At 35.2% G+C, this 27,899-nt stretch overlaps 1 protein-coding gene across 2 annotated transcripts in view; it reads right to left on the bottom strand.

The window, feature by feature from the left end:
* PHIP (pleckstrin homology domain interacting protein) overlaps positions 1 to 27,899 on the bottom strand; it is a 106,750-nt gene that overhangs the window by 11,329 nt on the left and 67,522 nt on the right. For both annotated transcript variants that reach the window (XM_032681208.1, XM_032681207.1), the window contains exons 21-35: positions 21,504 to 21,644; positions 20,568 to 20,644; positions 19,640 to 19,871; positions 16,397 to 16,516; positions 14,322 to 14,429; positions 13,800 to 13,924; positions 13,503 to 13,585; positions 10,235 to 10,346; positions 9,960 to 10,021; positions 8,163 to 8,318; positions 6,426 to 6,546; positions 4,281 to 4,406; positions 2,210 to 2,282; positions 1,758 to 1,808; positions 1,323 to 1,472 (exon numbers count right to left, since the gene is read on the bottom strand). In XM_032681208.1, the coding sequence (XP_032537099.1) occupies positions 1,323 to 1,472; positions 1,758 to 1,808; positions 2,210 to 2,282; positions 4,281 to 4,406; positions 6,426 to 6,546; positions 8,163 to 8,318; positions 9,960 to 10,021; positions 10,235 to 10,346; positions 13,503 to 13,585; positions 13,800 to 13,924; positions 14,322 to 14,429; positions 16,397 to 16,516; positions 19,640 to 19,871; positions 20,568 to 20,644; positions 21,504 to 21,644 (1,737 nt within the window). The remainder of the gene's footprint in view (positions 1 to 1,322; positions 1,473 to 1,757; positions 1,809 to 2,209; positions 2,283 to 4,280; positions 4,407 to 6,425; positions 6,547 to 8,162; positions 8,319 to 9,959; positions 10,022 to 10,234; positions 10,347 to 13,502; positions 13,586 to 13,799; positions 13,925 to 14,321; positions 14,430 to 16,396; positions 16,517 to 19,639; positions 19,872 to 20,567; positions 20,645 to 21,503; positions 21,645 to 27,899) is intronic.

The raw sequence follows: 27,899 nt of genomic DNA, 5'->3' as shown, positions 1-27,899 counted from the left end.
TTAAATAGGTGTGGAAGACTGCTAAAGATGTTTTGCCCCTTTCCACTCATACACAACATAAGTCCTCACAGATATAATCAACAGGACCAGCATCAGAAGTTAACCAGCAGATGATTTAATTCATTTTCTAAACAGATATACTGAAATGCAGAGCTCAGAATTTCGTGTCCTAAGGATTACATTACTAACACACTGACATGAAGGTACCAGTGATATGAAAAGTGTGACTACAAGCTTTCTGGATGGCTTAAAAGCTCAAACTTGGGACTAAGACTAATAATGTTCTTACATATATTAGCTTTAAAATATGAAGTTTGAATACTTGAATCTGATCAGAGGCTTATCACATCCTTCTGAAACCTGAGTAGTTTCCCAAATGGAGACCTGACAATTTAGGAAAGTAATATTAAAATACTGAAAACTCCATGGGCTTAAATAGGAGCCAGATCAAGCCAATGACAGGACTATTTTTCTAGGCTATGGAAAAAACAGAGCAATATCCATACAACAAAAACCTTAAATACCAAAATAACCCAAAAAGTTAACTTAATCCATCCAACAGAACCTGCAGGAGTGCCTATGAATGTTAAACAGGTTTGTGACACCAGGGAGCAGTGTGTTTCATGCCTAAGCCTACTATAGTGCTCTCCATCAGCTCATTTGAGGATCTCAAACACAGCAGCCCATCTGTAGTTGGTCGTGGCATAAAGTTTAGGGTACTTCAAAAATAACGGCTGCAGAAGCATCAAGACAGACCTACTAGTGACTTCCAAAAGAGAAACATTTCTTTTCTCTGAGAAAATTAATTTCCCTGAAGTCAATCACCTTCGAGTGATATTTTAAAGAAAAACTTATGCTAGAAAGTAAGCAAAACCTTTGCTTTGTTACTTAAAGTTGTCACATAAAATTACCTTTAGTTTTTATACCTCTGAATAAAAAACAATGATCCCTGACATGTCACATTCAACAACCAAACATATGCATTTCATATATGACTATTTTTAACTCAGAAAATGAAAGACATCTTAATTGCAAAAACTGTAATTTACTTAAAAAGCTGTAATTTACTTAACAACATAGGCATCCCTGAATATAAAATATTTTGCAAGTTAAGTATCTGAGAGAGCAGAGAAGTATAACTTATTTTGAAATTACTTTAAGAAGACGATATAAATTATTTTCAAGTGACAGTGAAGCACTGAAAAAAATTCTATTACTGCAGCTGCCTGAAGATCCAATTGAAAGAGATGGAAATACGGTCAAAGCCGGAAAAAACACACCTACCACCTAAGAACTGGATTATAGCCAGCTAAAATACTCACTGGATATTCAAGAAGATCCACTGGTTGTCGAAATGGTTCAGAGTCTTCACACTGAAAAATGAGATTCAGCAGCTCCTGGCATTGCTTCTTCCATGACTGAATGTCATATGACTGAGCTCTATTACGTAGCCGCCGCTTTGGCTGATGATCCTGAAATGACAATATTGCCTGATGTATATTAAAGAAACTAGCTGCTTTTACAAAAACTAACAAAAAAGGTTTCCCCACAGGATATAAATGAATTCACAACATGCAGCAGCACAGACAGAAATGCTTTTACATTGAACAGCTCAGTAGAACAACAAAAACTTTCAAAAAGCTGATATTACACAATAATAAAAACATTTTCAGTTTTACATTTCATTGTTTACAAATACATTTATAGTTATTTATAGGACTACAAAATACAAAGTAAAAAATCTTAAGAATATTTACCTTTCTTTTTCTAGTGGAAGTGCCTGGCACATTTGTATCTTTCTCTTCTTCCTTTGAGCAAGATAATGAGTCGCACAAAAAGGTTAAAAAATATAAGCATATATGAGTAGATGAGTTCTTTTATACTTCATTTGTAATTTGAGTCTTTATAGTCCTACTCCTGTCCCTTTGAGAAGCATTTCATGTGACTGTCAGTTTTGAGAACCTCTCAGAAATCTAAGCAGCATCTAAATTCTTCAGCAATCCATTAAAGCTCTCTGCACTAAAGGAGGACAAGAGGCTGGATTTTCACCCAGTTTCCCAGCTGACAGAAAGAAACATTTAATTTACAGACAAGTACACCCCACTCCCTTACAGTGACTGAAACCAGTATTTTGGTCTTCCATAGGACAGAGACAGCGGTCCCGTTTCTCCAGCGTATCAATGCCAATGTCTAAGACACAACCACTTACCTCATCAGAGTCAGACAACACCTTCTTCTTCATTGCATTGTATAATGGAATTATGTCATAGCAACTCTGGTCTCTGTGTAAAAAGAAATATAAGCTAATATTTATCTTCCATCTTCGCCTAAGGAATCAATTGTAATTTTCCCAGGATATGGAAAATATATATGCAATCATTCCCAAATAAGAATGTCTTTACTGCTATATGAATACTAAGACGACTGCAGTAATAAGTCAAGCTAGTCATCTGCTCAAAAGTTGTAAAATATTATGTGCACTCTGTCAAATATAGACCACTTAACAGTGTCAACGTTTTAAAATTAAAAATCATAACCCTTTACCATAAATTTATCAGCATTAGAAAAATCTAATACTATGCCACATAAAGGGCTTTGGGGACCATCTAGCTTTTTAAGAAGCATTACAGTGAATTTATTGTACAAAAGTGCAATTTAATACATTAGCACCCACAATGTAAGACATTTGAAATGCAATGTTCATTTGTGTAAGGACTAACACCATTATTGCATAAACCTGCATAATTAATCCATTAAAACACACACTAATTTTCAATTGCTGTTTAATATAAAAAGCTCCTATACAAAGGAAAGCCTCAAGGTGTTCTACTACGTAGCAATCCAAACCACTGGAAAAAAAGTGGTTTGTGACACTTCTACCACTTCTAACTGTAAACACTCAGTAACTCTTAACACCATAATACAGGCTATTGCAATTACCTATAAAAGCTGGGAGAGAAGGTGAAAAAAGATAAAGCAACATCAACACTCTCTCCTCCCCCTTTTCAGCTTTTTAAGAGACTTAGGTAACTTAAGAGACTAAGCCTTAGGTTCTCAGATGCATCACTCTCATTAGAATCATGGGCTTTGCTTTCCACGGTCTAGGCCTTCTACCTCACGGTTAGAACCATAAAAACAAAGAAAAGTCTGGGCTTTATATCAATTGCTAGTTCACTTAAATTAGTATATTAATAGACTCAAGCTATAGGCCATTATTAAATAAGAATATCTATGTGTTGCATTAATTTAGCTAAGCCAATTAAAAACATACACTTTGAAAAACCCTGAGCTGCTTAATCAATCAGAAAAAAAATAATGTAGAATGATCAGATGTTAAAGAACAAAATTAGTAATAGACAAACTCTTTAGATACATATCTTTTTCTAATGGTGTATATTTCACCAAAACTTGTAACATCTGAAGTATTTCAGTCTTTTTCACTCTCCAGACAATATCAGAAATCAAAGATATCAAAGATATCAAAAGATATCAAAAATTTATGTATGGAGTCACAGTCCTAGATTTCCAAATACATAACACAGTTCTGATGTTTTTTAAGAACACATGAAATAGAAAAGAACATGATTCAATTTAATAATTTCAATTTAACTAAGAAAGTAAATCACTGAAAATGTCATGATTTTTTGTTAAACTAATGAAGTATCTTTGCTGTTTCTATAAGGTGGGAATAACAGTGCTCATTGTGTACGAGCAAATCAAGGCAGTGGACACAGTAAGTTCTTACAAACTTTAGATCTGTAGATGTGTCAACTGACTGAAAAATCTTAAACATTTCTCATTAAGTTTTTCTATAGACAATAATAAAAAAGAAAGACAACTACTATTTCTGTCAACTACAAAGACTCCAATTTTTACCTTGCATACATATTAAACACCATCTTCGATCACATTATCAATTGTAATCTAGACTTAGGAATTAAATGCCCATAATTATGTTCATGTAGACAAAATCATAACTTATCAATGACTATATGTATAACTCCATGAAGATACTCAGACCCATTCTTATCATTTAGGAGAAAGTCTCTTGAAATAAAATGCTATGCCAATCTATGCCAATCAGAGTATTATAGAACTTCATCTTGTTTTGCAAACTTAGGAATTCTGTGTCAAGACAAGCTTTATTCTTTTCTGCCCCAACAGCAGACAACAGGCTTATTCAAGCTGCAGAACCATCTTACTTTAAGATACAGATCTGAAAAGGCTAAATATCTTGGGGTAAGAGATAAGAATAACAACCAACCTACTAAGCAACTCACTTTATGAAGTGTAGCAGAAGATCTGTAACAAATTTGGCAGATTTGACAATAGGACTTCCAGGTTCATTAAATGTGCGAGTGTTATGTTCAATGTACCGGACTTCCCACATTAATGAAGAAAGGCGCCTGGACATGAACAGTCAGGGGAAAAGACAAGGAAAAAAATAAAGACTTCATTTCTAGCAATGTATATGAACAGGGGGAGAAAACATTACATCCTTCTTCCCATCCACCACTGTTTTCCATTACATCAGAAAATGTGCACATTGCCATATGCTGCCCTATGTGACCAGCAGAAGCAGAAGGCAGCAGCTTCCTCAGGCTTCCAGTTCTCACGCTATAATTCTGTGCAATCTATACAAATGGCTTTAAGAATATACAGCTGACAGCCCTTAGGAAAATTCAGCTGTGACATCTCACCTTTTATTATTCCTTTAAGATACACAAAACCTATCCTGTATCAGCTCTGAACTCACAGCTAAGGATTAAAAAATAGTAATAAAAATGTTTTTAAAGTATACATTTTTCTGATGGATAGACAACAATCAGATCCTTACACCACTCTTACTTAATGATCTAACTACAGAATAGCCACATTATAAAAAATGACACACAAAATAACTGGAAAAAATAGATCCAAATCTAAAAAAAAACCCCAAAACAAAAAACAACAACTCTGACAGCATAAAAGTTACAAATACATACAATCTTGTATTTTCATACTAAAAAGGTCCATAATGAAAAGAAATGCTGCGCAAAGGTTTTGTAGAGTTAGGTGGGGGATCATTTAACATGTTTAGCATAGCATAAGCATTTAGATGCAATTTAATAATGATCTTGGGTCCAGCATTTAGTTTTATACAATGCCAGTAGTCACTAGGAAAGAATTTTTTTTTCTGTTTTGTTTTGCATCATTTAGAAACACATAGGCATGCTAAGACTCTTGGTTCAGGAAGGACAAATAAGTTTTAAGGTAAGCCTCATGAAAAGCTACCAAAACCACAAGTGATCTGAAAAACCCACACAAAGTAAAAGAAAAAAAATTAACGTGAAACAACAACAGAGGGTGACTGCCTATTATTTAACCAGGCCATGGCAATACTACAAACTAATAAAACCCAATTTATTGATGGTGTGTTGATTACGAAAAATAACTGCTTACTCTTTTGAAAATGGAAACAAAATTCAGCAAAAAGTCCTCTCCACCTGATGGCAAAGCAGTGCATTATAGAAGCGAAAGCTGGATTGACTCACATCACATAATAAACATGGAACAACCTAAGTTCAATATTCATTATAATGATAAAAAACGGGGGGCACTTTTTTGAAAATGAAAAAGCAAATTTAATTTAGAATTCAATCTTCATTTAGCATATATAAATCATTCCAAATGGACTTTGAAATTTGTGCCAAAACAAAATGCTAGCCATATTTATTCAAAAGAACTATTAGAGGAACACTGATTTTCAAATTAGAAATAGCCCAAGAACTCAAAGAAACAGAAGTAATTTAAAGGACTATACTGCTACATAGATAATATTTACTGAAAAAAAAACCAACCCAAATAAAAACAAACAAACAATTTCCAAAAACAAACAAACAAAAACCCCAACAGCAATTGCAATCACAGTTTAGGAAAACATCAAAACTGTGTGAAAAAGACTAGACTTATTTTCATTGCTGTGCAACAATTCCAATAATTCAACACCAATAATTTAAGAAGTCAGATTCCGTATAGCTGCTTAAGTGATAATGCAAGATTTATTTTTTTTTAAAGCACGTTAGGACAAAAAAACCCCACCTGTGATATCTTTAAGATTTCTTTTTTTTTAACTATGAAGTGGAAACTTAATCCTTTGGACTAAAAGTCATTTTACTAACCTTGTAATTTGAATCTCACATGCAACAAGTCTTTTGGATAAGGAGGAATTTAAATGCCATTTAATTTTAAAATACATTTTGGAAACAGATGTTCAATCCTTTTTAGAGTTTTAGAAAATGGAAATATAGATCAAGGACAGAAGATGGAAGAAATTAAAAGCGCACACCTGCACCCATCTCCTAGAGTTTGGCGTTACAAGACAAAGAGCTACCAAAAATACAGCTGGCAGTATACTACAGAAGGAACTGAGACTTGGATCTAACCTGTAAAATCTGCTTTCCAGTCTCTGCTTAATGGTACTGAGGTCTGTGGGATACGCCACAACAGTGCAATACATTGGGTAAGCTTGAAGATCCACAGGTGCCACAAATGCAGATGCAATATCTAGATGAAATGAAAAAAAAAAAAAAACCACAACAAAACCCCAGTTATATACCACAAAAGTCCCATGGCAGTTTCAAGATTCACCCCCAGGCAACATATGCTATTTCCTCACTTTTGAAATGTGTAGCAGTTTCCCAAAAGTAACAGTAACTACTCTAGATATTCCAAACGATTTCTGATATTCTACTTAAAAGAGTGCTTGCTGAGGTGTGTGCTGTAAGTACAGTCACTGCAGTGACTACCCATTCTGTTGTGCATGAAGCACCACACTCCTCAGAGATAGGTCAAGCTCTTGTATAATATACAAATTTGAAAAGTAGGTTTGAATATACAAATTATACACATTGGAAGGCATGCAATTCAGTATCGCTATTTACAACACGGGCTCGTTTCATTTTATTTTATATTGCCACTCTAGCATCTTTAAACAAAGTAACGCATTAAATTCTTACCATAGAAATTACAGAGCTATTTCAGCCTCCATAAGAGGTGGGTAAAATCCATCCTCAAAATAAAACAGAAAGACAATATCCTGTCCCTACCTATCAGCAAGGAAGCCTAAAAATCAATCTACCATAATGCTAGAGGACCACTGAGCAATTTAAGTCTGTGCAACTAAACAGAGTTGTTTTTTCCCCTCCTATGCTTAGAACCATCACAAGCGCTTAGACACACATCATTCTAATATTTTATACTCAAGGAAAAATACTGCAATACAAACCCATAAAACCACCTTTAAAGTCTCTTTCAAAAGTCGTTAAAAACAGGAAATATGTTGCTAAACAGACTGCTCTTCTACTAGAAGCTGTTTAGTTTTTTGAATGTTCTAGAAACTGCTACTTTGTACCAATACGCACCACAGATACTATAACTAAATCCCAAACTAAGCAGTACGTCATACAACAGAATGCAAAATGTAAAACCATTACTCTCAGAAAGCACAGTGAAAATAACTCAAATTTCATTTCCTCACAATTTCTTTGAATGTAAATCTCTAATTTGTTTTACTACACTGTACGGGTAATTCCTTTCTTTTGGAAGGAAAGGGAAGCTTCTTATGCAGTATGTCATCAGAGAAGCCATGTGGGATATACAGGTGATCTGAATTATTTCAAGAGTTGAGTTTTCTGGTTTGCATCAAGTATTTCAAAAAAATCAGTTAAAAAAAGTATCTGTGACTACTTATATGTTTAATTTATGACCGTTGTTAGCACAAAAGCTATGACTGCTGACTTAACACCAATTGTTCACCACAAAGACATACAGAAGACTTATGATTCAGCCTGTATTTCACTGATGGATCTCCACTGAGACAACCATCTTTAATTAAGGCAAACATTGCAGCGATGTGTTAAACATTATAACAATTACCTTTTCAGAAACTGCCTGTAAACAGCAATTGCTCTACAACCAAATAGCAAGTGGTTTTTCTCAAATTAATCAGTTACGTTTTCCTCAACATTTTGCATAACTAAGGAAACGAGAAAGTTTTGTTCCAGTTAATCAAGAGGTTAAAGGTGTATCTTATCACATTCATTTGGTAATTTCAGAAGTGCACATGAGCAAAGTCTAAAAAATATAAACCAAAAACGCTTCTCATATTATTCAGAATTTACCTAGAGTCATAAGTTGGTTTATCCCTGCAATAATTCGGTCACACTCCTCATCTCGGGTCCTGGAACCCCACTCTCCATCCAGAGGTTTGTAGAGCAGTGTTCTACGTTCGTCATCTGTTAAAGGAACACTAGTTCCCAGTTCTTCTGGAAATACAGCTGGAATGTAATATGAAAACTAAATAAGACGTAAATATTTGTACCTTGTGTAATACATATACCTGTAAATCAAAGATATCATATAATAATTTTTACTAACTAAAACAAATGCATACTTCTTGATTTGCTCGAAGACATTCTGGATGCATCCAGTATCCTTTCTGTATATTACTGTGTGATAAATTTAAATCCTTACAACACAGTTTGGTGTACAAGTCCTCTTTCAAACAAGATTTATCCTCTTCTGAATAGCTAAATGTAAAATTTATTTTGGAACCAACTAAGACACTCCTTTAACACAGTTAAAACTTGCCTTTGGTTTTGGAGTTATTTTGTGTTAAATCCCAATATTCTTGGTAAAAAGTTATTTTAGTAAGGAATGGCACACGGTTTTCAGATGAAGTTTAAGATAACAACTTTGACATTGATGCTAAAAAATTCTCCAGGTAATGGTTCCACCTTGTCAGAGTTTTGTGAGTTAAAATGCTATAACTAGAGCATATAAATTAACAGTTATCACCCTGACACCCTTGAGGACTTACCAACTTTGACAATTTATAAAGTAAGAGAAGATTTTTAAAGTATGATGTAAAGTGTTCCTCTTTAACATTTTTTATATTTTTAAAGAAGGTGTAACAATTGGCAATATTTGTACATATAGCCAAAAATCAGGTGCATGTTTAGCTATCTTAATGAGTATCTATCCTTTATCTGAAAACATTTGCTCCTTCCTTAAGACAACATGAATTAGCCTCTTAATAGAAAGTAAACAGGGGCTAATTGCCAATTTTGATTATTTATTTTAGTCATGTTATTACTCTAAAGCCTGTATTTTATTTATGACAAAGAGGTACCCACTAAAAGAAGGCTTGAACTAAAGTGAAAAGTTGAAATGAACACATTTACAACTTAAAATAATTAAGAATTATTTATGATTACTTATGAGTGACAATGTTATCAAATGTATCACGGAAACACAAGTAAAAAATGCAGATTCTACTATGGTTTTTACTCAGTTCTGTGAAGTCTTCAAAAAAACCCCATCAATAACAATATTCTATGTGAGAAAAGAAGAAATACTACATTTTTGTTTGTGAACAGTGCCCATGCCATGCTGTCCACTCTGCAGCACGTGTATCTGCCACACGTGCTGGACCAGACAGGAAGCAAATCTTACTAAAGTATCTCAGAGGCACGTGTTGCATCTGCAATGCACTGGATGTCTGCAGGCACGTTGACACGTCTTAGAAAAGGCAGCTTCCTCAAGCTGACACTGGGCATTGGTTTATCTCCAGTCCTCCCTAACTGTACAAACAGTTAACTTCAACTGTTTATTACATTAACAGTTAACTTTACATTACAGTTAACTTTAACTGTTTGTTACATTATCTATTATAATTTTTGTAATATTTTTATTTTTAACATACGGTTAGTTTGTCTAAGTATGGCTGTGTTTTTTCCCAGTTCTTTTATCTTAATCCACTTTCAGTTTAATAATTGATTTAAAGATTTTCTTTAAATGCAATTGGTTTGTGGCCCTTCATCCCACTCCAAGAGAAACAGGATTGTTTATGTAAAACCATATAACATTTTTTTTTCCTTAAATGCACTTGTAAAGCAAATTATATTAAGGTACCATACCATTACTTGGTATCAGCTCCATGTCCCAGGGGCTCATCTTCTCAGTATCACCATTGTCCCAGCTTGAAAATAACCACACTTAAATTACCTACTAATATTGCTTCAACAATGAAATTATTTAATGTTTGTAACATAATTTATCTATACATCACAGAATACTATAATAAACTGGTACAGTGAAATGCATGACCAAGTTTAATGAAAGCAAGCTACTCAGTCAGTACTTCAAATGAAGTAACTAATTAAAATAAAAGACTGAAGATAAATTTGCTAACCAGACATTGTAGCACTGAAATAAGCTATCAGGATAATCAGGCTGAAGAGGTTCCTGGCTTTCAATTGTTCCAAACCACCAAGCATCATCTATCACTGACCTGAAACGATCACCTAGGTAAAAACATAAAACAATTTCATCAATACAAGGCACCTTACCCTCCAAGAAAAGCAATATTTAGGTATCTCTGGTTTCATCTTGAATACAGAAATCCATTTGAACAGTTACACCATCAACAGGCAAACATGAGTCATAGCTCAGTTTAAAAAAATTATTAAATTCTTTCTGAAGATTGTTTTTTAACCAAAAGTTAATACAGCATTTTAGAAAAATAACGATTTGCAAATCTATCTACATACTCTTTACATTTGAATTGATTTCCTAATTTCACACACAATTTACATGCTATACCTTTAAGACTCAAATCTACTTTCATTAAACATTACATGCTATCTTGAAATAATTGAGCACTATGACACTTCTGTACAGGGAATATTTTACATGCTGCTGAGCTCCTCCTCCTTAGTTTCTGAAGTGTTTTTCCAGCGACCCAAATGTAATTCAAGAAGTTCGTTCCCTTTACTATGCAGGCAACCTGACTGATAATAGAATAAAATTCATTAAAGCTTACTCAAAAGGTTAGCAAAGTAATTTACTATGACTTCAAATGGTTTTACTATCGCAAAGCATTCACCTAGCTGAGAAAAAATGTCAGAAGCATTGTTAAAAAAATTACACATGAGAATGCATGTATTACACACCATCATAAATGCTAACATTTTCTATAACACATGCCACGAAATTTAGAAACAATTTTTAATGTAGTGTTCAGTCCGCTCAATACAAGAACAAATGTAATTTAAGTCTGTGATCCCAAGAACTGCACATTTTGTCTTAATGAGATTTGAATATATACACACTTTCTTAACTGCTGCAGTATTTATTCCGTTTCAATACATCCACCCTGTGCCCAAATGCTTGCTGCAGTTGTCTGAATTAATAGGAAATAAATATTGTTTCAAAAATGGTTTGCTTTCTTTACTGCACTTTTTTTAAAATTTTAAATTGAATTGCAAGTAATTCCAGGACAATTATAAAGCTTCCATTAATAGTCCTAATTGTGCTGAACAGTATCAAGTATACCAGAAATATGTGAAAGATCAAAAATGTAAATAAAGGCTGATCCTTTATTTTAAATGAATAAATTTTATATCCAGTGACTCTCCAAGTAGTACCTATAAAAATACTGATTTTTAGGCTAAGTGCTAGAAATCATAGATGAATAAGAAAACATAGTAACAATAGTCTTTTCGTGAAGACAAACCAATAACTGCATAAACATGAAAACAAAACAAACAAACAAACAAAAACCCAAAATCAAAACAAAATAAAAAACCAGTTTGTTGATAAAAAGCTGAGGTAAAAGTTGAAGAAACCTGAGCATGTCAGATCAGTCTTGGGGATTTCAGATTTCTGTGGTTAAACATTTAGGAACAGAGTTTCATACATACTTCTAAGGCATTTCTCCTTATCCTGGAAGAAAATATGATCTACTTTTCAAGAAACATTCATTATACTGTGTTCCACAGTGCAACAAAGCAGTGCATGATTTTTGTCAAGTACACAAGCAGACACTCGGTAAAATACATATACAGAGAGCAGGGTAATGCTCTGGAAGGCTCCTGGAAGAGCAGTAACAGCTTTAACAGCAGTGTCTTTGCAAGCTCTGCTTTACCATTTCATACGTTACAAAGGAGACAATTTTACCACTATTTTTACCACCCAAAAGACAAATTGAAGAATGAACTCTAACATGCACTTGTCAGAGTTACAAGCTGGTATGAGACACTACTGGCCTGAAACTCATATTATTTACATTGAATAAAGGTTTATAGAAGGTTCTGCCACTTTCAATACTTTTTGTGTAGCTCCGATTTTTCCCACACTGCAAGTTTCTCAAAGCGCAGTTGCCAGCCCAGGAAGGAGATGCTACCCCTCCTCTACTCCTGGATTTCTATCACAACAGCTGACAGATGACTGCTGGCTAGACTGTTTACCAAGTATAGCCATAATTCTTCTTAGGCTGCTGTGATCATGTGGGAAAACATGTATTGTATGACACAGAACAAGATCATGGATCAGGAAACAGCAAAGCATGGTGACATATTAGTCAATGTTGATCAACCTTGTCTCTTAAGAGATCATTAAACTGAAATGATCTTTAAAGAAGAAATCAAGGTTTACAGTTCCCACTGGATCAGAAGCCTATGGTCTTTACCCAATTCCTTATAGAACTGAAGACTAGCTGTCTTTTTGGACAACATACTGTAAATATGAGATGATGAGATGAACTTATTTCTATGGCATCATGTAATTTATACATCTACTGCTAAGGTAAACAACCTAAGCAAGGATATCAAAGGATGGGAGATCACTTCCTGTTTCCTGGCAGAAGTCAGGTAAGAAACAAACAAACTAACATCCACAAAAAAACCAAACAAAACCCACAACAAACAAAAAAAGAGATTTTAACATCCATCTATGTCATTTCTTCAGGTTACTTTGTCATCATATGGAAAAGATGACTAGGAAATAGAGCTGATTGGGGGACCTAATCATGGACATTCTTCCAGTATCCAATACTTCAAAATAACTATGCACAGGCAAAGTAAAAAGAATCAAAGTAATTCCCATATCACATGCCAGTGAATTACAACTATATATGCTTCAATGACGCTGAACTACAAGGTTTAAAACGGAATTAAAGAAGTATAAAGAGATGGAAAGAGCATTCTCTTTGTACAATCTAGAGATCAATTTCAAATTTTGGAGAAAGTGTTCCATATTTCCAGCAGAAACTTCAGGAATTGGAAAAAAAATAATTCTAGCAGCAATGCAGTTTTAAGAGGGCTTTCAATTAAAAAAAAAAAAGACAAAAACAATATATAGGCTACAATAAGTTATCAGTTAGCAATAAACACCATAGTCGTGAAAAGTACCCTTAATTCCTCTCTACAAACACACAAATGACATTTTCTTTGCACTTGCTTTTACAATGACCTTCAGTATTTTGTTGGCTTGCTGCCCCTTCAGTAGGAAGGACAAAGTAGGACTCCCCATCTAAATACAAGCAGAGTTTATTCTCTGACTTCAGCACAGTATTAGGATTTATTTACCATAAACTACTTTTAAAAAAGTTATCATGAAAATAGCTAGACACTTAAAAAAACCCAACAAAACCACCAAACAGACCTCCCCCCACAACTCACCTATATTCCATCGCCTATGCTTTGCATCATCAAACTGTTGCCTCAAAACTAGGAAATCTATGACATCTGGCATATCATGGTACCTAATTACAACAGAACACACAACTATTAAGCGATAAAACAGCAAAAGCAGAACATAAACCACTTACATAAAAAAATTAACACTTAAAATTCAACACTTCAAAAGTGCAAGGTTAACATTAATGTTATCTTTTAACTTTCAAACTCTCACATGCTTTCTCCTCCCCCTCTACCACAAGAAAACTCCCAATTTGAATATAATATTGCTTTCCTTACTTCATGGTGAATGCTCCTCCAGTCAATTTACCCGTATCAGGGTCAAGAAAAGCTAGTTTAAGACAGCAGAGAGTAGGCAATCCCACTTCATACTTAATCCCAACTATTTTCATCAGCTCTTGCTCCTGGAATAAACAAAATAGTATGTACTACCACTGAAGTTAAGATAACTATAACAGCTTTCTGAAACATGAAAATATGGGTATACTGATTATACTATATTTCTGCCAGATCATGTAAAAACCAAGAATGTAAATTCAGTCTTCCACAACAAGCTATTATTTTACAACGGAATATGTTTGAGAAATATTTTGCTAAGCAATGTAACTACCGTATCTGCTCAAGCAAATGAAAAAGTAGTACAGTTTAAGGCCTGATTTCATTTGACTATTAAGTTAATTTTTTCCCCTTATCTTGCAACATTAAGAGCACAATAGAATTATCTGTATCAAGAACTTACTTCTTGTTAAGTTAGATTTTTCAATATTAAGATACAAACAAAAAAAGAGAAAGAAGTCATACTCGCAATTCCATTTTATGCCATGGTTGTTTCTTGGGATTAATGTTATATATTTTGTTCTTCTTGGCCATTACAACATATGCTTCATGACCTTGTCGGAAATAGTAGACCTAGAAGTGAAATGGGACAGTTACCCTAAAAAGACTTTGAGGAGCTGAAATGCTAACATATTACTGCCATACAACGTGTGTACTTTCTATTCTATCAACTTCTTTTCAGTCTGTTTTCCTGCAAAAGTCGCAGGTTCACAAAAAATTAAGTGGAGGAAAATTAAAAAAACAAACAGTAGCACTACTGTTTTTTCTTACTTTTTTATACAGCTTAAGAGAACAAATTTGAAATATCTCTCCTCCGAAATCCTAAAAACATACCAACCATCCACTAAAATGTTGGAAGGACACACGAGACCTCTTCTCACCACATTACTCTAATTAAACCAACCTTTTATTTTCTGTGAATCTCAAAAGTAACTTTCTAAATTAATAATTTCTTTTCTGAAGTAAAATCTGAAGTAAGTCTGGGGAAGACAAGTATCAGAGATGGGATTTCACACAGAGTAGCTTGATTACAAACATATTCTCTGTTGGAGCAACTATTCCTACTTTCTAGGCACAGGACAGGAAAATTCCTGTTTGCCAATATAAAGCATTTTCAGCAAAAGGATGCACCCTACTTAGATATTCCTAGTACACACTCACTGTACATGCTATTCAGTAGGTTCCAACCCAAACACACCAGTTCATGTTACTAAACCAATGCGATGCTAAAAGGTAAAGGTAAGGTCAGATCAATCTTTGTAAGGTAAGGTAAAGATAAATCTTGGGTTGCTTCACTGTATCCAGATAGTATCAGGCACAAAATACATTTATTTGGACTTGATCTTTTGAATAGCACCATCTCCAAAACATGCTTGTTGGAGGGTATAAATCCATAAGAATTTTCTCCATTTGCAACTCTCAACTTGAAATGCTCCTTCCCTCCCTCACTAGCAATGTCGATATAGCCGTCAACTGCATCAGTGAAGTGATCCAGTAAAGACAAAACTGCTTGCACATGCAGCCTCTGCTCCTGATTCAGTTTAAGGTGGCGCCTACAAAAAGCTTTAGCTCAAGATTAAAGTTAAGTAACTTTGCCACCATGTCAAGTATTTCTCCAACAGCATTCTGAAGGTGTGAGCTATACAACAACTCTGTTTACTACCTCAGAAAATGTGGTGCTCCCCAAAGAGACAAAGTACCCATTACAGTATAAGCCAGCTATTTCCTCATATTTTAACCTGAGGGGATTTTAAGAAACATGCACAGACTCTGGCTTTCAAGATTGCATTCCATCTGATACTACTTATTCATACAATTCTCTGTAATGTTCACTTGCTACATATTCCAAAGTAGAAATTGGTGGGTGTCCTTTTGCTACTGTATTTTGAGATATCTGGGTCATGTTTACAAAGTGTTTACAGTCTGGTTTGTATAAAACACATATCAAACTTCTCTTGTGGTTTTCTGCTGTAAGATACCAGCAGTTTTCTGATATCAGAAACACAAGTCGAAAAGGACAGTTTTTCTTCAGAATAAATGAATTTTAAAAAATCCAAATAACACCCCACACCCAAAACCAAGCAAAAAAACCCACAACCTCCCTACAGAGGTTTAATTCCTGTTTTTTACTTGAAGTCTCAAACTGAAGTAAGTGTTCCAAACTTAATTTCGTATTATTTCTTACCTATTCTTCAGTATACAAGATGCTCTACAATTAAGGAATATTTTCACTACATAAAGCATCTCACACAACTTGTATACAGGTGTCATAAGGAAATTAACACACTGAAGACTGTACAAGAAGGAATGCTACTGCAACAGCATGGAATAATAATTTTTTAAAAACGTCAAAGCAATACATGTGGAATATTTTTAAGTATAGGAAGCAAAAGCAAATTTTAGCCAGATTGAAGAATGTTTTTAAGAAAATCCAAACTATTTTGATTTTAAGTCTCTGGGAAAAAATTCACAGATAAAAAAAAAAAAAGGACAAAAACAAGCTGAAAGAAGCAAGGACACAGAGTGAAAAAGTACAATACCTCATCCCCCATCTGTGGCACAAATGGGCACCGCCGAGGAACAGTGTCTGTAATCCACGCTGAAGGCAGCCATTCTTCCAGTGTCAAGCCATTTTCTGCTAGAACTCCCACAGCCAGCCTCTGAAGAAAATGTTAGTTCATTCATATTAACTTTCTGTGTACATTTGGAGAAGCCTTGTATTTTGAGAAGTGCCTATTAAAATCTGTATTTCTGAAAGTATATTTAACGTAAAAAGGAAATTATTGCAGTGTAAGGATAAATTTTAACTGCCTTTTGGAGGTTTTTTTTTGGGGGGTGGCGGTGGGATGAGCTCATCTAATAAAAACTGAATTTAGTAACAGTCCAGCAACTATGTCTCATGCCCAAAAAGATAAAACTGAAACATGTAATTCTCTTTAAGCAAATTCACACATTTGCCTTGGCCAAAAAGACACTAAAACTATACAGCTGCCTTTAATTAAGTAACCTTGCATAAAAGGAGGGAGTGATTAATGCACATAACCAGAAGTAAATCATGTGAAAATGAGCTGGATTGGGTACAGTCACATTACCCACTTGTATATTTACTGTGAAGTGCTGTGGAACTGCATTTTCAGAATATATTTCCATGTCACATACTTGTATGCAATGAAGCTCACTGCAGTCACTGGTTCTCTGTGAACACTGCACATCTGTATCTAATAGGCCAGATAAAACAGGGGGTTGTGCAACCATTCATGCAAAGCTGCTTTGAAATTACTGACAGAATCTTGTGTGTGTACAGAAAGCAGTCTAGGACAGTGGTATAGAAAACCACTCCATATAGCCACAGACGGAAGACTCTGCATTCCCAGACTGCAAATAGGATGCTCCAAGTGTAATTCCATTGCATAAATTCAAATGTGGTTTCAAATGATAAGTACTTTGAGTGCACCATTGTGTGTCACAGGAAAAAAGCATACATATAGGTAAAACAAAACAAAACAAAACCCCGCAGAAAAACCCCAAACCAGAACCTCTCCATTGTAATAAATCAATAACACAGAAGCACCTTGTGAATTCTGAGGTTTAAGCAGGTCTATCTTGGGAAAACCTGATTACACTGTGTCAGAGAAAAGTGTCTAGCTCATAGGTAGATTATGGGAAGTTAATAAGAAATAGCATTTACCCAGAAAAATCTTTCTTTGTTATAACTTCACATGTTAATCATCAGTTTAAGACCTTCTGGAAGCCAAGCCTGATCTCAATTAATCATCAGGAAGAGACTATTCCCAGTAACTTTATCTAATAGCTTCTGAAACTCTACTAAGTCCTTTGGTAATTATTTCCACAGCCTGACTACATGCCCAGGTGGGTTAGGGGTTTTTGTCTACTTGTAGAGGGTAGGGGTGAAATGGGAAAACTCTTTTTTTTGAGCTTCATGTCTGTGTCATTGGGTGCTACATCTCAGTGTAACAAAATAAGGAAGGAAATAATTCTGAATTTATTCATTTCTAAACTATGACAGTTTTATACAAGCTTTTTAATCATATCTCATCCAAACTTTTGCCCTTTTAAGAGTTGGTCTCTTTGCATCTGCACATAAGGAAAAAACATTCTGTACCCTTTGGTCTTCCTGGGTGCTCCTTTCTTGCCCTTGTTCACTGCTGTATCATTTTTTAGACTGATTTTTGGTGGAGGGGGATTAGAAATGTAAGCACCATTCAAGATCATGAAGCCTATGCACTAGTACAGATGAATGTCAATCTTTCTCTACTCTTTTCCTAATTCCTAAGATTTTGTGTCTGGCTACAAAGACAGTCAAAACTTCTTTCCTCAATGTAAAGCCCAAATTTTGGATCAGGAAAACTTTCTATCAGAAACAACTGTGAGCTCTCTGCCCAGGAAGGAGGTCAAATGTACCACAGGAAGCTTCAAAGACAAACATCTGCTAGGAATTACAGGTATAATTAATCCAGCCTAGTAGCAGAGGAAAGAGATGATTTTCTGCAATTCTTTCCAGCCTAATACTTTCTTGTGACTCAAGAAAGGAGCAGCTCATCTTTAAAAATCTGAAATATCTAAGCCTGATACTTTTTGAATCAGAGATCCACCTCTCAATAACTGGGACAAAAATGAATGCAAGGTTCCCAAAACACTCAGTTCAGCTTTAATCTAAGTGGAAATACTAGGATGTCAACCAGTCTTTTATCATAAAGAGCTAAACTGGAGGCTTCAATCACTAAAAAAGTGCCCCATCATCTATTTTTCTGATCTTCCCTAGGTTTCTTCTTTTGATACCTTCTTTTGGTTTCAGGCTGTGTAAATACTAATATACTATTAGTATTGACAGTACAACCAATGACTGTACAATACACAAAAAGTAGCCTAAACAAAGACTAAAGACTACCACCTAACATCCTGCATGCCGTAACACAGATTCACAGTCAATCTGACACTATGCCAGCCTGCATGTTAGAACAGCTGTTTTTGTCAGTCTACCTTCCAATGAGGGCCAACACATTGAAATAATGATCTTAAGGAATGCCCAGGACTCCTAATCTTACAAATAAAACAAAACCCAGTTAGTTTCCTTTGATACTGCAAAAATAGAAGCTATGAGTTTACAAAAGCAAATAGGATCTACCAGATAGATCACTTCTGGTCTCCGTAAAGAAAGAATGAAGAATGAAGTTTTCAGAACTAACAAAAACAAAACAATCCCTAAAAAAACACACTGAAAATAGCCAAAGTCACTGAAAATTTCCATCTGAACTGAAATGACATGATTATATTAGAAAGCAAACAAAACACAAACAGACAACAACAAAACCCTGATCAAGTGATATTCCACTTGATGGGGATACAGTAGCAAGCATAATGCAAATATCACAGATCAAGAAATTGAAAAAAAAAAAATTACACGGTAGCGCAGATCTAAAAGGAATTGCAATTATAGATGAAGACAAGTCAGCACAGCTGAAAAAATACCAGCATGTTATACCAAGACTCAATATATCCACAGAAAGGAAGTTTCTGGTGTGACAAAGGATGGTGATAAGGATATTGGAAGTGTTCCTGAAGTGAAATGTATTTAGAAAACATATCGTTACAGCCATCTATCATTTGACCTACAAGAGTTGGTAATTATCATGTTACAAGTAAAAGTCATGATGTATTTTAAAATAAGACAATAATAAGTTGTATATGTAACTGAATTATTCACCCTATTATTTCTAAATCAGCAGGAATGAGCAACCTGTAATACACAAAGAACATCTAACCTTTTGTTTTCTCTCTTTGGGTTTCCTCTTCTTTGGTGATGTTGATGGTCCATCTTTCTCCTCAATACCTTTCTTCCTTTCCTTTTTAATTTGCTTCCTCTGTTTTTCAGGTCCTTCTTCATCCTCTGAACTACTTTCTGCTTTCTTTGTTTTAATTTTAGGAATTTTCTTTGGTGGTTGTAAATTGATTCCTGCATCTGCTGTCCAGTCAGAATAATCACTAGAATAGTCACTATGTATGGCATGCCAAAGAAAAAAGAAATTAAAAACCAAAAGTTAAAAAGCAATTCAGAGTGCATCGGATTACACAATATAACCCAATACAAGATTACAGGTAACAGTCTAGGTAACTACAATATTTCAGTAGTTAAAACCTTAATGCTTAAAACCCCTATATTCCATCTACAACTTAAATGGCAGTAACCAAAAGCCTTGACATCATTCGGTCTTGCCAGAAGCTTAACTTATAGCATCCCCAGGCCACTGTTTACTTGGTCAATTCAAGATGATTCACACTGAAGTCTGGATATCGCTTTAAGGACTTCTGGTTCTGAACAGCTCTGAACAACAACAACAATAAAAAAAGATGGGTGAAGCTACCTCAATCTTTGCTCTCTAATTTCCAACCAAGCATTACACAGCTCAGCCTGACAGTCATAGGAAACTGCTACCACATGCATGAAGTGTGTGTGTCCCTGAAAAGAATTAACCTCCGGCAAACCCAATCGAAAACAATTTTTGCTCCAGCAAACAAGGACAAAACCTTCCCTAAATTTTAGTTAGTAATATGACTGACAATTAAACCCTGAAACTTTTAAGTTTTTGTTCATCTTTTCTTCTGAATCTGCAAAAGTTTTAGTTATTACTCATTAACTGTTTACAGAGAAAATTATTTAAGATTTATTGGCAGGAATTTTCTCTCACTTACCTAGAACTGCCATCACTGTGCCATGCTCTTTCATCGTCTTCCGATGTTCCACCACTGGCAACAACTACTTCCCCTTCCTAACAAGGGGGGCAGAGGGTGTTGGGGAGGGGTAGAGGGAGAGCCAGAGAAAAAGAAAGCATTTTCTTTGGAACTCAAGTAAATTATAATAAGTGACAATATGACAAAAACTTTTCTAGGCTTTACATGTGTTCTAAACATACAGCATTATAGAAGCTTTACATTGTTAAAGGGATTTAGTTTGCAGATAGTTCCTTTACTTTAGTGGACTTACTTAAATGGAAAGGAGTATGAAAATATGTATGCCTGGACAGATGCAATGTAGAGCAACATTTCTTTAACAGAGATCTGAGTGCTTCTCAGCCTCCATTTAAAAAGGCAAGCTTACCTTTTCGAAAACAATTTCAAGTCTTTTCATGTAGCATTTCCACACTTTATCAATATCAAACAAAAATTCAACTCAGCTCAGACAAGAACTTCTTGTATTCTTACCTCATTCTCTACCATAGCTACAGAAGCACAGAATGGTTGAGGTTGGAAGGGACTTCTGGAAGTCTTATTATCCAACCTCTGCTCAAGCAGTGTCACCTAGAGTCGGTGACCACTGCCAGGCCGTATGGGCCACACTGACTAGGCTTACAAACATAAGGAAGGCTTAACATTGCACACATACACTTTGCAAAACGCCCTTACAAATGAGCATTTCTCCCCTTTGTCAACTATCTTTTAGTTAAAACTTAACATATACAACAGCATGTGAAGATCTAATTCAACATCATTTTTTAAAGAGGTGAAGGGAAATGCACAATGGAAAATGTAGCTTGAGTTTCCACTAGAAATAATGTTTAATTAGATGAAGTAGGAGCTTAATGAGTAGAAATGGAATATGTAAGACTGCCTCATGAATAAAGATCTTACATCTGAAGAACTGTGTCCATTTTCCAACTCTTCAGCAGGCCTTGCAGTTTCTTCTACTGCATATCTTGTACGGTAGTTATGCTGATTAGCTGCTTGTTTTCTTGAGTCACTGGTGTCTAGTAAATTATCATGAGAATGGTTCTGTGAAGACACAAAAGTCAAAATACATAATTTCTGAATATACATTTTATTAATACACAGCATTTTCTATAATAATAGTATTCCAAGAAGCAATTTTTGCAGTAGCAAAAAGATAAAAGTCCAAAAATAAAGAAGTGCTGAAGAAAACACTTCACATGCATAGCTGAATATAAGCACCAAGCAGTTCAGTGTATTCTGGAAATAATTAAAATTTCCCAGACACAACACAATTTTTTAATCTTTAATTATTAAAAAAAAAAAATCTTCATTCTCTTCAAGGTACATATAACATATACATAACTACTGCTGAGAGCTTGCAACAGCTCAGAATTACACTAAAAATGGCCCAGGAAAGGAGACCCTTACTGAGAAGTAAACAAAGGATCAGATCTGTTAGAAGAGAGACCCATACAGTAATACATCCCTTAGCATACAGAGAAGACTGTTAGCAAGTAAAGGCCTTTAAGTGGTATGATGACGCATGGAAGAGTTCAAATGAATGAGTCAGTTGGAAAGAATACAAGCTCTTTTGAAGCCTAAAAGAATGAAATAGGGCTGTAATTTAGAAACACTTCATGCTTCAACATTAAGAGACTTTGTCCTTCTGTAGGATAGATATAATGCGAACACTTGCTCTCAACACCAAGCGTGCAATCTTGTGTTAGTCCCCAACCACTGGAAAAAAAGGAAGAGCCATGATCTCAATTTCAAGAGTTTTGTGCTAATTTTTTTTTGGCATGCATATTTGAACTTCATCCTAGCTCAGATCCAATGAAATAGTTTCTGGGCAAATTCCTAGATGTCACAAAAGGAGATATACTTCCCCACTGCTCCTTCTGCCACAAGGGAAACCTCAGATATCTATTAGGTGCTGATATGGTTAAAAACATGGTCACAGAGATGAAGAAAGCAGAACCAGAGCAAGACACAGAAAGGTCCAATATTATCAGAGTATTCTAAGCAGAGCAGACTGCTTGTACCTAGTCCTCTTAGATTTTTTTTTTAATTTGTAGGAAAGAGAAGATCTTTTTTGTCATGTATAATGAAAGCTGGTTCATGAAGTTAAATTTCTTGTTGACGAAAATAACCCCACTTTTTACAGTGTACTAAAACTTGACTAATCAACAGTAGCTAGGATTCGGTTTTCCTTAGCCACAACAATTCTCATTAAAATGTAAACTCTACTACTTAGTTTTTCTCCTACCCTCCCTGGTAGATGATAAACACTTTCTGCAAGCATGATTGCAGCAGTTCAGTAGGGTAGGCCAGCATGCCATTCTGTACAAGTGTATTCCAGTTTTCATCAAAGCACAGAGGACCAACACAACTTGCTCTATCCTGTTTCAGTGAGCACTGTGCTCCTGTTTTTCTGTCTAGTTGGGGAAGCTATCACTAACAGCACAGCTATCAGACTCTTCTATGGGACTGCTCAGCATTTTAACATTGCCCAGGAGTTTTGAGACCTGGGGCACTCCTCCTTCTGGATTCAAATTGCCAGTACATATCAGATCTCCTCAAGCTGCTCTGACCTGCCCCAGAATGGCTCCCATGCAGCCCTAAGCCCAGTGGCTCAGCCCATCACACAGTCTTCTGTCTCTCAGCCTTCTGGGGCTGCCCACTTCTCATCAAGCTCTCAAGATGCATTACTGAAGCAGAGAGGTCACGAAAGCCAACGTTATAACTGAATTGTGACTTTTTGATAAAGTCCATCTGCCTCTTAGCATTGTGAGACATAGTCGAGGAAGCATGTACAACAGCATGGAATCACGTAACCCCCAATGAAACAAACTAGTCGGGTATCCTTTATAATAATGAGGACACATTTTGCAGAAGCTACATTACATTTTGACTGCAATGCTCCTGTCTTCTGTCTAGAAAGCAAAGTCCTAAAACTTTATCTCCCTATTTTTTCTTTCCAGAGGTGAAGTTTCTCAAATGGTTATTACAAATATAGCTTTTCCCTACTTAAATACAACTGTGGATCCTGAAGCACTTCGCACTACTCTTCGGCTTTGAAAAGTCCTTTTCTTTTGGTAGTTCAAAGCTTGAGAAAGAAAAAAAACCAACACTCCAGTCCCAGTCCCCCCCACCCCAATAATTCCTTCCTGGGAGAAAATAATATCACTGTATAAATATTGGGTCTTAGTGATGCTTAAGGGTAACAAACCACTTTGGAAGAGATGCAGAAAATAAGAACAGGAAAAAAACCAAGAAAGCCAAAGTACATATCCATAAGTAACAGAATGATAGAATGACTGACGATGGAAGGGATCTCTAGATCTCACCCTGTCTAATTCTACTGCTCAAGCAGGGATGAAAAAAGGGGCCATAAGGTATAAAACTCATCATCCTGCCAAAAAAAATTGTATTTTAACATCACTCCTATTCAACACAGCTTTGTAAAATCTGATGAGAAGCTGCAGGTCAGGCAGAACTTTATTTAGGGGAGGGGTGGGGTCCAATGTGAAGGTTTGGCTGTAAAGTGTTCCAATGTTGGGTTTTTTTCGACAAAACAGAATCTATCACCAGCATGTTCAACAATGACTAAGGAAACACAGCTAATGCCTCCCCTTCTCCGATATATAAACTAAAGAAAGAGCTTGAAATTGGACTCTCAACTCTAAGGGTAGGCTCGGAAATAATGCCAAGATTACCTATGATTTGAGATTCAATCATCACTTTCTATCTCTCTCAACACACTTTGATGAACAGTCACATACACTGACAAGCATCTTGTACCTTGTCCAAGGCTTCCAGTCAATACCAGAGCACTTGTATTGATACATTAGAAATTACAGCTGCTGTCAGAACAGTTTGTCTCAAAATACAAGTGATGGCATTTCCTATATTTGAAAGGGATACTGGACACTGCTGGGGGTCTTGGTAACATCAGACCATTGAATTCTACTGTCCTTATGACACTGACAGCACCAGGAAGCACAGTTCTGCTGCACTTCCATACAGGGCTGGAGTAATTTTGGGCATCTTTGGCTGTAGTAATTTCATAGTATTTTTTAACCAGCGGTATCTATTTTTACCTGAAAATGGTTCCTCCTTCTTTAAGACAACAGGAATTAAACTACTAGAAAGCAGCAAGGCAAAGCATATGTCCAATATCAGAACCCCAACAGCCTCTTGTCCTGATATTTTCTCTTTGGCTAAAGAGCATCCTTTCATACTCTCCTCACATTTGTATCAGTGCTTGTAATTACTTAGTTTTTACTCTTACCACCTCACATGTATGTAAGAAATTGGTAAGAGTTGCTCTGAAAGCAGTGAAGATAACGAACACTAAGCACTAAGTGCTTGTCTCTGGAGTTTTAGATTATTTTCCTCCTTTCCTTTTTCTAGGTAAGTAGAAAAACTACTATTTCTGACAAACACAACTAAGCCACTTTCAGCAAAACAAAGCACACATTTGTCCTCCCCATGTTCTGTTAGTTTACAACAGTCACTTGCACCCATCACAATAGAGGCCTACTTTTGTCCATCCATAATCATCTCCCACCTTAATTTCTAGAAATTTCAGCATAAAATTTCCACTAAATGAGAAATATATCCATTTTCGTCACATTTTACTAGGACAAACATCACATCAACCCTCTAGCATACAGAAATTTCACACTCTTAAATATTTATTAAAATGCTCTAATCCTAGTAGTTTAACTAAACTAATACTCTTAATTGCTTGGACTGGGAACATTTACCTAAGTATTTTATCTCACTTCTCCTCTGCTCCTAAAAACAAATAATTTGAAATACAGTTCCATTTTGAAAATGTAAAAATTCCATTCTATCCTTTTTCATTAATGTTTTGGGGTTCAAGTTTTTTCTGTTTCTTTTCTTAAGTGTTTTTGTCTAGCAATAATCAGAGAAAACCCTATTCCTCACCAATGACTTTTAAAGTCAAACTGAGTTCTTTATTCAGCCTGCAGGTCAGTGATATTAAATACTATTTACTAAATACTACTCAGGTCAAAACACCCAGCTGCTAAGTTCTCCCCCACAATTCCATTAGTCCCTTAACCAATCACGTATAAACACTTCTCAGTGTGACCTGTGTCAAAGAAATGTGGGCTTTCAATACCAGAATGTTTATGTGACTTCCATCTAAATTGCAGATATTGTTAAAGAAAAAGGATTGAAGTATAATTTTGTACTACTTTTATCACACCCTACAATGACCCTGGACTAAAAGTTAGCAATAGGACTTTGGAATCTCCTCAAAATGTAATTACAGCTGCTCTGTGCACTTCCTTATTGACCTACAATTTAGCATGTAATCCAAAATGCTGACATTCATTCCTGCCCTCCTGTTCATTTTACTTCTGTATTTTTTACTTATTTCAGTTAGAAGGGAAGAGAAGAAAATATTATTTTATCATTATTATATGAATAGACCTGATAAATTTCAAAAATTGATATAAAAACCAGTATTTCCTACTGGTATGAATACAATTGAATTTCAATATGAGAACAACGTTTTAATACAAGCTTTGTTTACTCTGTTCCCAGAGCAGCTCACAGTACTGTAGAATGAGACACTATACAGAATTCTTGCTGTAATTCGTAGGTCTAGAGATTACTAGAAGATGTTTTGCCCTGTATTTTGTTGCAGGTGTTCCCCATCTCCTTTAGATCATAAATCCTCTCATTAAACCCTTAAGAATTCATTATGCAATAAAAAGCCCTGTAGTTCACAGCAGTACTGTAATAAGTTACAAGGTATCAGTATCCAAACCTACTGGGTGTTCTCAAGCAAAAGGAAGATTACACCATACTTTCCAGTTCAACCTAACATAGCTTGTATTTAAAGACACACAGTCACAGCAACAGAAGAGCAGCTATAATTAAGTTATTAATTTCTATTTAAAACAACCCCAAAAATATCACAGAAGTTTTTTGCTAGTGCTAACCACAAGCAACAATAAAAATCACTAAAATTTGAGCAGTTTATTTAACTGGGAGACTCAATTACTTGAGATCAGACACCCTTTTTCTTCTTGCGAACTTGCTTATTTAAAGCCCATGTGATATCTACCCATTGCTGAATTCCTCTCAAAATTTTTCTCAAGAGATTTGAATTAGTATATTTCAACAGTCAGAGTCCTCCAAAAAGAGACATATTTAACGAAGAATCAACTACAAAAGAAAAATCAACCTTTTTATCCTGAGATACCATAAAAAAGTATCCAGTAGGGTCTAAGAAGGATTTATTTAAATGTTCTGAAAGTGTTACTGAATTAAGCAGTAATTCCTATATAGAAAATTTACTGACATACTCAAATGAAAAGATCATGACTGCCTGGGGATTTTTTGTATTTCCTCAGAACAAAGATGGTAAGTGACCAAAGGATTTACTAAGTTATCTCTCCCTCACATTCTGAGCATCTAGAATCCAGATCACAGACCCTCCAGGGGTAAATATATGAAACTGAAGTATTCTTAAGTAACAATTGCTATGAAGGATTTTAAGGGCATAAATATCTGCAATGAAAATATGGGGCTCAAAAGACCCAGTGATACTTTTATAGTTTGGAGATTCTCTGAAAGAAGATTTAAAAAAACATTTGTATTGTTTCTTTGCTTCAAAGATGCAACAAAAATAATTGCTGAAACCAAAATGCTGGACCAATTAGCCTACTCTGTTAACTTTTATGTCCTAGTGACATTTTAGTAAAACTGTAACCCAATTAGAAACTTAATGGTAAGTTGGTAGGAATTTACGTTATCAGGACGGATCTTTTGACTAGGCTGTAGCTGAAGACAAGTAAAAAAAATAGAAGCCCTTGAGAAGTGCAACTGTTTCATTAAACTAAAAGGAAGTCTGTAATTCAGCACCAAAATACATCCCCTTAAGACAAGAAACAACTTCATTAAAATCTGAATTTGTGAGGCCCATTTTCTATTACTCCCAAGAGAAAAATAAGAGTTACAAAGATTTCTGATGTCCTGGTATTTCATTATTGAATCCTGCCATGTGGCATAGAGCTTCTTCCTTCCTATACAAAAACTGAAGATAGAAGTGAACAAATATTTTTTTCAGTGTATCTCGGGCACACAATGTTGGTGACCGCAGCATTGAAGATAGCATATCAGTACCATTTTTTCAGATAGCACAAGTATGCAAAAGGCCGTGCAGTTCTTAACTTTATTAGTCGTGACTTGATTTTTTTAATATAACTTGCAAAAAAAATTTAATCTTATGTCTTTTTGCTGCTAAAAAAAATTAAAAGATATGTTTACAGAAAGACT

Source organism: Chiroxiphia lanceolata, chromosome 3, assembly GCF_009829145.1.
Source record: "Chiroxiphia lanceolata isolate bChiLan1 chromosome 3, bChiLan1.pri, whole genome shotgun sequence".
NCBI lineage: Eukaryota > Metazoa > Chordata > Aves > Passeriformes > Pipridae > Chiroxiphia > Chiroxiphia lanceolata.
The sequence above is the reverse complement of the archived record's forward strand: the minus strand, read 5'-3'. Positions and strand labels throughout refer to the sequence as shown.